The sequence below is a fragment of the Pollachius pollachius genome (assembly GCF_949987615.1).
Source record: "Pollachius pollachius genome assembly, chromosome: 1".
In the NCBI taxonomy this organism is placed as follows: Eukaryota; Metazoa; Chordata; class Actinopteri; order Gadiformes; family Gadidae; genus Pollachius; species Pollachius pollachius.
Window position 1 is genome coordinate 38,516,049 of NC_136934.1, and position 11,290 is coordinate 38,527,338.

Sequence of the window (11,290 nt, forward strand, 5' to 3'; positions counted from 1 at the left end):
CCTCCTCCCCGGCTGCGGCGGCGATGGGCAGCAGCGGCAACAGCAGCGGCAGCAGGAGAGGGTGGGCTGTGGTGGGTGCTGCTGCTGGGTGTGTGTGTGTGTGGGGGGGGGGGGGGGGGGGGGGGCGGGATAGGGGTTGCAGGAGGGGGAGTGGGGTGGGGGTAGTGTTTGGAGGGGGAGAGGAGGGGTGATTGACCAGTTTCTAGCCCAGAACTGTCAAGCTGCAGCGGCTGGCGCCTCCCCTTTCCTCTATAAATTCGGAGGGAGGTCTGCTCGTTCTACTCACGCCGTGGCTGCTGTAGTCAGTCCGCTCAGCGCTTTCCCAAAGACATGTTAAGAGAATTAGTATAGCCCTCATCTGACGCTGTCGTAGACCTGCTTACCTTCGAGTTAAGCTTTTTAAAAACCCACCAGTGTCATCGCCACATCCCACCTTGAACCTCTCCTTTAGAGACCTGTTTTTCTATTATTATTATTATTATTATTATTATTATTATTATTATCACCAACAGTTGTTAGGCTATCCTATTTTTTTTTTCTATTTCCTCTCGGTATCCGTAACTCACTGAATCTTTCGCTCGGTTTGTTGTGTTTTTATCGTACAACCAAAAAAAAAGAAAAGAAATGAAGGCGATTGCTCCCGTCCGCCCTCAGAAGGACTCCGGCTCCTCGGGTAACAACAGCAGCAGCAGCAGCGCAAACAGCAGCAGCAGCGATCTTTCGTTGCACTGTCTGTCGGACCACAGCCTGCACATTGCGCGCTGCAGGATGGAGGAGGAGGACCTGTACAACGGCGTGCCGTACGGCGACATGAACGACTGCTACAGCCGCCTGAAGCGCCTCGTGCCCACGATACCGCAGGATAAGAAAGTCAGCAAAGTGGAGATCCTCCAGCACGTCATAGACTACATCTTGGACCTGCAGCTCGCTCTCGAGACGCACCCTTCCCTCAGCAAACAGCCTCAGCAGCAGCGGACCTCCGGAGCAAACAACCCCACCCGGACACCGCTGACGGTGCTCAACATTGACCACCAGGTAAAGGGCTTGATTTTGATTACGAATAAGACCCGAATCAATCATCACACTGTTTTAAACATGATGGGGGTTGATTTCGGGGGGGGGGGGGGGTACTCCTGCTGCCTGACAAGACAGTTGGTCCCCTGCTCGTCAGGTTTTCCCCAAGACAAAGCAGACCCGGCGGTGCACGTTGTGTGTTGTTTTCATGACAGAGCTTCATCCGATCCGCGGTGATTCTTCCGTGTTAAAGCGACCGGGCGGGGTGCATTAAAGTAGTCCAAGTTGTAGTTGTTTTGGGGGAGAAAAACATGCACAAAACAGCGTTTTGCTCGGGTTTGAGATTGCGCACTTGATGGCGTGCTTGTGATTTGCATTTTAATGACTGGGAGAGCGTTTTGGCCGTGCGTGTCAGAGGCCCACGTTATCACGGGAGAGGTGAAGTATCCCTGTTGCAGCCCACTCCAACGTGCACAATGAGGCCCCTTTGTTATTCAATAGGCCGAGAATTTATAATGGGGATACGGACAGACAATCACTCTATCGCTTTGCTGTATTTCATTTGCTTTGTATAGGCCTGCGTATGGCCCCACCACTCATGTCTTCGCTGAAAGCTAAACCCTTTACCTGTGTGTGTGTGTGTATGTGTGTGTGTGTGTGTGTGTGTGTGTGTGTGTGTGTGTGTGTGTGTGTGTGTGTGTGTGTTTTCTTTCAGAGGACGTCAATAGTTAAAAAGCCGGAGGACTCAATTTTATGCCGTTGAGGTGGAAATACTGCATCGGTAAGTTGGCTTCAAAATTGACATTTCTTCCACTTAGAACTTGTGTTGATATTTTTCATGCAAGCCCATAATTTAAAAGAATAGAAATGTATTGTCTATTCGCGGGGGTTTGCTGTTAGTAGGGCTATTGGTGATAATGTGTGTGTGTGTGTGTGTGTGTGTGTGTGTGTGTGTGTGTGTGTGTGTGTGTGTGTGTGTGTGCCATCCCATAATAGCACTGGGCTCGTGATGGCGTTATAGACAGGGCCAGTAAGACATTGGGAAACACAGGGGCTGATTGGGGAACCTGAAATTTGCCACACCGTCACAGGCAGCTGTGCATTGCGCAATAACTGTCACCAGTGTAGCAATTTCCCACACAGCGCCGGGGTTAAAACGTCACGCTGGCCCCCCCTCTCGGTCCCGTTCATCTTGCTCTCCTCCTTGAGGAACGACCAAAAAGGACAGCCTGCTGGGGTCCCATTGGCTGTGTGCAGCTGTGTCTTGTTAGAAACCCACTTTGGAAAAAGAAAAAGGGGGGAGAGGAAAAAAGAAAAAAAGCTGAAATCCCGAGGAGCCGCCGCGGTTGTTGTGTGAGCCGGTTTGTTTTGGGTTGTTGATCAAGCGTGGCCTGTGTTTGGTCGGCGGCGCCAGTCAGTCTGGCGGCTCTGGGTTCACACACCCCCCTCTATTCATACCCCTTCACAGGTGCGCTGCAGGGCCGCCCCAGACGCTCCTCCGCCAGGGACTCTGTCACACTGGAGGCACGGGGATCACCAGGGGGATTTTTCAAAACCACTGGAAGAAATATGAAAAAAATGTAATTAAAACGCTATTTATAGAACTTTTTTTTTCATGTGTGCCGAAGCACTCCCTGTTTTATTTGGCATAACTCGTTTTTTGTTTCTTGTAACCGGATTTAATCAAACTAAAACAAACCAAGTTGAGGCACGGAGTCCCTCGCAGCTTGGCCGGAGAACTGCAGGCAACAGCTTCTGGAGAACTGTGTGAAGTGTACGTTCAAATAGCTCACAGAAGTCCAGTTTAAAGCTTTACTAAAACGGTGAACATTGTTAATGTTTCGGGCATCTATTGTTTAAAATAGGTGATTTGTGTTAAAAAAGGGTTTCCCTGGGATCTGAAATTGTTTAATATTGTAAAAAATACAAACAATTCAAGTCAAGGCAATTTAGATTGTACATATAGACCAACAAATGTTCTATAAATGTATGTGAAAGGAAATACTTATATGCTTCAAATAGACTATTGTAATTAAGATATTTTTATCAATTGTTTTTTTGTTTTTGTTTTGTTATAATGTAAATATTGTGTTACCCCGTTAATATCTTGCCATTAAAGCCCTCACATCGTCCTAATATTAGTTCACCCTTTGCAGTGTGTGGAGAAGTTTAACACGTAGCATGTCCGGCTAATTGCAAAGACGTCTGCACTGAAACATCCATTTTGTGTAAATATATCCTCTGGAGTTCAGCCTCACATGTCCCTCATTGGTGGTCTTTGCTCCTTCAAGCTCAGCTTTCTCTCTGAATGTTTTTTTTGTTTTGTTTTCATTTCGGACATTTCTTGAAACATTCAGCCTAAAGAGCCGGGCCCCGGGTTGTATCTTAAGGGGCCTGGTTGGATTCTGTTACGTTTCAACGTTGTGTAACAAAAAGTACACTGCAGCCGCTGCATTTCTGACCAAGTTTACAAATAAAAGAAAAAACACATCCTGAAATAAATGCAGTCATGATTATGTTCCGCCTTCATTCTTCAATAACGGCTCTTCCCTTGCCAGGTTCCTAATCAGAAATTGGTTATGAATTATGAGTGAAGCTGGGATCGATAACTAACAATTAGGCTCTGTTTGGATAATGCTGTTTTTGTTTTTAATATGCAAGGCCATTCTCAACAAAAAAAGCAGCCATTGTTTCTATCAGAAATAAAATGGTTTTTTTAAGTCATTGAACACAACAGTGGCACCTCAAGGTTGTCAGAGGTCAGAGGTCACCACGTAAGCCTGGACTTGACCTTTGAGAGAACTGCTCAAGAGTGCTTGAAGTACTCCAGGTGGAGTCTCTCAGCCCAAGCCTTGTGCTCCTCTCTCTAAGGGTGACGTTGTGTTCTTTGGTTCAGTGTGGACGGAGTCAGCCAAAGCGTAGGTTAGCCGTTCTTAAGTTAAAACATAGTCGGTCACCCTGGTGTCCTTGTGGGTTTTGTTTTAGTTTGTTTTTGTTGAGCTCCGCGCTGAATCACCTCAGGTGTTTAGATTTAATGCTGTCCTCTGGAACTGTGCAGGGCCCCTCTTCATAAAGAAATATCGTTATGGATTTTAGAAATTCAAATCTAAAATATTCTATTATATGTGATTTAAAGGGCGATGGTAGCAGGCATATTTGTAAAACTACCATTTATTAAAAAAAATATTATGAATGACTTATTTTGAATCAATCAATCAATTTTTTTTTTCAATTGTGGCATATTTATTAAGCATGCATGCATTTCTGCCTCAGAGCAACACTGATTAAATTGCTATGCATTAAACATTTTATCAGTAATAGTTAGTATTTAGTTTTTATGTAGTTAGAACACCGAGCAGGAATATATAATGTTGATTAATTACTAAAGCTGATCGATCAATTCACATAAAATGATAATGCTGCACATTCCGGTTAGACATATGTTCCTAAATTTCTATCTAAACTTCCTACCTCACAGTAATTGTTTGGTGTTTTAAATTTTACTAAATTGTTTCTAACCCTAGTCAATGAAATCGAGAGGAACAAAGAATATACATTACTCAAATAGTAGTGATAAAAAATATATTTAATCTTCATTCCAATAAAAAGAAAATAGATAATTTTTAAGGCTGTTAGTGTTGTGGAAGTTTAAGTAAATAAATTAAGCACAGACTCAACTAAGTAAATAAACTCTCGATATTTAATATTTTAAAAATGTGCAACTTCTTTTAAAATATCAACCTTATTAGGACATATTTTCTACACTAGTTTCTGATGAGGATTATCATATAAATTCTTTATTCTCTGGATTGACCTTCTCTTTAGTGTGTTGTTGTAGTGTAAAGACATCTTAATAGTCTCCTGGATAATAGGACATTGAATAATCCATACTGTTGCAGCGATCCTTAATATATCATTGATACCTCACAATGGCCTCATAAAATCTAATCCTACATAAAACAACGTCACAGATGTAAATAAAATGCAGTAAAATGCAGAGGCCTTGGACAGAGCCCTCAGACACGCTGCTGCGTACTGCCCTCAGACACCAGCCCGCCACCTGGGGGTGTTTACAGAGGGCCCGGCCCCCTGCCCTTGGACAACAACTGTCCTTGTGATGGGTATACACGTGTGTGTGTGTGTGTGTGTGTGTGTGTGTGTGTGTGTGTGTGTGTGAGAGAGAGGGAAAGAGAGAAAGAGACCAAAAGCATCAGGGAGATAGTGTTTGACCTGTATGCATTTACGTGGGCATGTGTGTCTGTTGGTGACGTGTGTTAGAGAGCGAGGGAGGGAAAGAGAGAGAGCGAGAGAGAGAGAGAGAGAGAGAGAGAAAGAAAGAGGCAGAGAAAGAGGGAGAGAGCGAGGGAGAGAAGGAGACAGGGAGTGAGGAGCCAGTGTAAAAGCGCAGGTGGCCATCTTGACAGTAAGATCTTCTTGATATAATTAGGGCTACGTACCAGACGCATGAAGGGCAAGTGCGTAGACCTTGGAGTTCAAACCACTTTCAGACCACAGCAGCCATGACAACACGGTTGTTGGGAACAAGCCAGTTGTATTTTCGAGAAAACTCAGCTTATTTTTAGACGCGTGTAATTGGAAAATAGCAAAGAATATCGCCACACGGATTTGTTCTTCAATTGCAGCAATTACGGCTGATGATTCAGGGTGGTTCCATTTGCAAATGAGGAAGATCTTTACATCTTCTATCATGTTAGCCCCATGCAAACAGATCCGACTGCACAGCCATGTGCACTTCATAATGATTTTCTGTTTTATTCCATTATTCAGAGTAAAAAGGTGAAAATAGCCGCGCGAATGTTCAGCAGCTAAATTGCTGTTGCACCCCGCCCCCACGCTCACATAACATTGCATTGAGCTCCATTATCCAAGCTATTAATTATTCATTCATTATTAATTAAATCCCATATTTATATGCCATCGAGTCTGTAGCTATAGCCTTTCCAAATCCTAGCTGCCTCGGGAACGAATTATTACAGCTCGGGTCGTATTTGTTCTGTATGCTGTGTACACACAGAGCTTTATAGAAGACCTTGTTTTTAATCACGCGCTACAATTTGTGTGCTTGGGGTCAGCATAGTCTGGCTGTGGTGGGGAGGTCACCGTTCCTGTGGATGTCTCCCATGCTGAGGTTTCGTCACCTTGAAGTGAGTGTCTTGATTTGATGGTTTGATGGTCATCAGGCTTGTAAACCACACAATTATGACTTCACTCTCTCTCCCTTCCTCCCCTCCCCCTCTGCCTCTCTCTCTCTACTTCTCTCTCCATCCAGTATCTCGGTGGATGAGTGATGAGTTGTTTTGTGCAGACCTGCTTGCATGGGTCTCCTGTAATATTAATTTGCAATGCATCTATCTTTGCTATGTTGTTGTCGTTCTCAAAGGAATTCAGTTTGTCAAGACAGGTCAGTTTTATTATTAGAGCCCTTCATCACAGCTACAGTCTCCAAGGGCTTTTTACAGGCCATGGTATGTATGACACCGCTTAACCATAGCACCCCAAAGGGCAAGAACACAATCTATTAATTATCAAGGAGGAAACCTTGAGCAGGAACCCAGGGTGGGGGATCCCTCTGTCTGGGGCCGGTTGGGCAGGCTAGCCCGCTCCTACTGCACACCCAGGACAGAGATCGCTTCTCAAGGTTTCTTGCTCTTCCTTTCTTCCTTCCCCTGACTCGTGGAGAAGCATCAGGACTACATATGAGGTCTGGGCCACCCTGTGAGACGGTGGCCTTTGAACACGTACATTCAATGTGGAACCATACTGTAAGTCAGATCAGCCCCGTTGGAACCTTGCTTCCAGTTCTCCACTGGTCAACTCCCTCCATTCAGATTGTGGGAAAAGCGCTCACATCCTGTTTGATAAGGGAGGCCCAAGGCTCCTATGAAACCTGTCTCGGTCCGGGAAGGGAGGGTAGAGGAGAGAGAGCGGAGGAGAGGGAGTGGAGGAGAGAGTGGAGGAGAGAGTGGAGGAGAGAGTGGAGGAGAGAGTGGGGAGAGAGAGTGGAGGAAGAGAGAGTGAGGGAGAGAGTGGGGAGAGAGAGTGGAGGAAGAGAGTGGAGAAAGAGAGTGGAGGAGAGAGAGTGGGTGAGAGTGGGGAGAGAGAGTGAGGAAGAGAGAGTGGGGGAGAGAGAGGGGGAGAGAGAGGGGGAGAGAGAGAGGAGGAGAGAGAGTGAGGAAGAGAGAGTGGGGGAGAGAGAGAGGGGGAGAGAGAGTCGAGGAGAGAGAGTGGGGGAGAGAGAGTGGGGGAGAGAGAGGGGGAGAGAGAGTGGGGGAGAGAGAGTGGATCCAAATGTAATCGCACCCCGTGACCACTCAATCGGTAATGCTCTTACGGACGCAGTCATCGTCTCGTTATTTATTATCCAGACGAGGGGCTGGCCATACTGTATACTGGCCCACTGTTTGCACAGGTGTGTGGGCGTACGTTTGTATGTGTGTGTGCGCCTCATCTGTATTAAAGATAATAGACCGATACCGTATTGATTTTCTGCATAAGAAAAAGGAGTGGTTTATATATTGAGTCTGTGTTTATCTTAGTCCTTCCTTCAAGATAATACGTCTACCTCCACCTGTCTCCGTGTGAAACGAAGGAGCAAACTAATCATTGCAATGTGGTGTTTGCCTCGATTCCCTCTGACGAGAATAACCGCCTTCTCGTACAGTAATTAGGCAAATGTGTATGGCACACACCGTGACACAGGCACTTCAAATGAGGGTGCAAACGATGGTCTGTGTCTTGAATTAACCCTGTGCATATGTTAAACTGCAATAACAGATTTAGCGGCTGCGCGTCCCCCCTCTCTCTCTCGCTCTCTTCGCGCACATTAGCCCGTTCCGCGGGGGCCTATATCCCCGTGAGCTAATCACCGCGCACGCCTGCGCCGCCGCCGAGAAATATATGGTGAGCCTTGCAGAGGAACACGAGGAGGACAAAAACGTGCTCGCTCTTGGACACTACTTGATTACAGACTAATTGGTCTAGAGTGATTAAATATCTCATGCTACTCGCTAATTGCAGCTATTTAAAGCAGCTATTAGCTTAAAATGCCTGCCACCAACAGCCGCTTACTCATAAACAAAAATGTGAGCAGTTTTCCTTACGGTGTGCTAAAACACGAAAACTAAAGGATTGTAAACCCAAAAGGGAGGTTTTACACAATTGAAGGGTGTTAATTTTTGATTCTTTTTTTGCCTATTTAAAGATTTTGTTTGGGGGGGAACCCCTTTGTTATATTTATTCTTCCTAATAGCGTTTTTGAATAATGACTCATCATTTATCATTCATCATCTTCCCTCCTCTTTCAAGAGCACAGCACCCAACAGATGTACAGTTTACTGATTCCCACTTAATCACAATTATGTTTCCCACCCTCTGATTTTTTCTGATTTTTGATCATTGTAATCGTTAGGATTGCTTAGTTTGCGTCCGTGTGGGGATGAGAGTGAGATGCTGCCGAAGAGAGAAAGAAATATGAAGAAAAATAAAGTTTTGTATTTAAAATGTTTGTTTTTTGTTAAAAAATACAAAAATATAAAGATAGTTACATACGCTCAAATTTTGTATTAATTCATCCAGCAAAGTAGGTCCGGCTGCTCCGCGATACCAATGCGTCTTTAAACCACGGAGCGTCACACATACTGGCACGGGCATGTGTGTCTACGCCCCACAGTTTAGTTCCAGTTAGTCCTCTTTCAGACCCACAACAAACAAACTGGCTAATGGAGAGGAAGTGGGCATAAAGACCATAGGACGAGACCGGGAATGAGAGAGAGAGAGGAGGAGGAGGCAGGGCCCTGCCACGGCCACTGCCAACTGTGGGCTCCCAGGAGACGGGCGATGAATTACAGAAATGGGATCGCAGACAAATGCCAGCTTTACCAAGGAGCAGCGTGGAAGCCGGTCCCCCCCGGAGGACGCAGTGATTAGAGGGAGGGGAACCAGAGGTCTGCCAACCCCTTTAAGGATCTGCATGTGGGTGCATTGGTGAGTATGTGTGTATTTGTGTTTCTGGGTGTGTGTGGGTGTGTGGGTGTGTATGTGTGTGTCTGTGGGTGTGTGTGTGTGTGTGTTCATGGGTGTGTGGGCGTGTGTGTGTGAGTGTGTGTGTGTGTGTGTGTGTGTGTGTGTGTGTGTTTGTGCGTCAGTGTATGTGTGCATATGTAAGTGCATTAGTGTGTGTATGTGTGTGTTTGTGTGCAAGTGCATATCGTGCGTCAGTGTGTATGCATATGTAAGTGCATTAGTGTGTGTGACTGTGTGTATTCATGCGTTAGTGCGTGTGCATATGTAAGTGCATTAGTGTGTATGTGTGTGTGTGTGTGCGCGTGTGTGCGTGCATGTGAGTGTGTTAGTGTGTGTGTGCATATGTTAATATGTTAGCCCATTAGTGTGTGTGTGTGTGTGTGTGTGCGTGTGTTTGTGAGTGTGTCTGTGTGTGTCTGTGTGTATTTGGAAGTGGATTAATGTGTGTTTGTATGTGTTTGAGTGTGTTTGTACGTTAGTGTTTGTGTGCCTATGTTAGCGAATTTGTGTGTTGGTGTGTGTTTGTGCATGAGTGTGTGTGCATATGTTAATATGTTAGCACATTAGTGTGTGTGTGTGTGTTTGTGTGTGTGTGTGTGTGTGTGTGTGTGTGTGTGTGTGTGTGTGTGTGAGTTTGCGTGTGTGTGTGTGTTACATGTTTAGGGGTGGCACTGGGACAAGAGCCATGTCACAGAACATGACCCTGAGGTGCAGCAGGCTGGCAGCCAGCATGGTGAGTTAAAGAGCTGTGTTGCATCGTGCAGACGGGCTGCGTCTGCCTGCGATCCAACAGGTTTCTTGCTGCCTAATGAGCTTAATTAATGAGCCTTTGTCTCGTCTTTTATTCCTGCTCCGAAAACAGTCGTCGGCATTCGCATATCACCCAAAAAGATAATGGCACATTTTCCTACATGAGGATGATCATTTATATGGCTCAGTGAGAAAACATATGATAGGGAGTGTATTGGATTCTTAAAGCAGCATGACATCTCGGGACGTTTCTAAATGTTTTTATATGTTATTATGTGTGCTCTTGGACAACAATGGAACTCTTCTGCACCAAAGGTAAGTGTCAATCTGCAGTCGGCCAGACAGACAACACGTTGTAGATTGACATTGATTTTTGTTCCTTTTATTGTAATGTGGGCTGTAAGTTACAGCCCACATTACAATAACAAAAATCAATCTTTGATGCTTCTTACAGCCTGTAAGAAGCATTAAAGATCCAAGTTGATTAAGAATTCCATCAGCTTGTCTACAGGAATACTGTAATTCAGTACAAAGAAAGATAAAACCAAACAATACAGTGACACAGACAGACAGTTAACAGACAGACAGACAGACATAAAGAGATGTGCCACATATGTTATATTCTTCTTCAATGCTTTAGGAGCAGCACCATTCTATCTGTCCTTCGGTGGTAATTTCTATTCAAAATGGAGGTTTCATTTCAGCAACTGCCTGAGGGGAAACTACATCAAACAAAAGGAGAAATTACAGAGTGGAAGATGACAAACGAGGACTGAGGATAACAGAGTTATGCCTATTATATTGCGGAATGGGAAAATTAATTTTGCCTCACTCTAATGTTGCAAATTCATACAAATTGTGCACCCAGCCTTCGGATTGCATTTTAAAATAGCTCAATCAAATTTTATTAGAAAGAACATTTGTTCACATTTGGCGGATTGAATATTTTTCTTTCTGTGAACCCTTCTGAACAGCCACAACGCACACTGAACTCCAACAAAAGCAGCAGAAATGTAGTGGATTGTGACCGCAGCACCCAGGTTGTTGTGTTGCAGAAATGACATGTTCCTGAAGGGGCTGAATGTGATATATTGAGACCGTAATTTCAGCTGTAGTGGAATAAATGGACGATGTCGGGAGTGTGAGGGGGAAGTCACGAGCAGCAGCAGCAGCAGCATTCAACAAACAATAAAACTAAATAGTTCTGCCGCTTCCTCTGAAATGAAATACCTGCTCGTCGCACTTAGATCCTGGAGTTATTTACACGTTCCACACACTTGTATAACAACAACCAAAGCCTCCCGCCCGGTCCTCCCTCCGCCAGAAGAGGATTAAAACACAAAGTGTGTGTGATGATCCCTCCATATGGTTCCATACAGATATCAAGCCATCCAATCGGGGAATGCTGTCATCTCCTTGGCAGCCATTAGCCTGCCAGGTTTGGCACCTAGTCAACAGCTAATTCACATGCTAATGGCTTCCA

General features: G+C 45.0%; 1 protein-coding gene across 2 annotated transcripts; it reads left to right on the top strand.

Annotated features, from left to right (window-relative positions):
• The first annotated feature begins 294 nt into the window (after window positions 1-294).
• Window positions 295-3,532, top strand: id4 (inhibitor of DNA binding 4). 2 transcript variants are annotated; one of them, XM_079731228.1, is made up of 3 exons: window positions 295-1,035; window positions 1,730-1,795; window positions 2,483-3,532. In XM_079731228.1, exons 1-2 carry the CDS (start codon window positions 625-627, stop codon window positions 1,775-1,777), a joined length of 459 nt encoding a protein of 152 aa, XP_079587354.1. In that variant the 5' UTR covers window positions 295-624; the 3' UTR covers window positions 1,778-1,795; window positions 2,483-3,532. The 2 variants fall into 2 exon arrangements, with proteins under 2 accessions (XP_079587354.1, XP_079587355.1); XM_079731229.1 differs by lacking the exon at window positions 2,483-3,532 and adding an exon at window positions 2,011-2,474.
• Window positions 3,533-11,290: the final 7,758 nt, after the last annotated feature.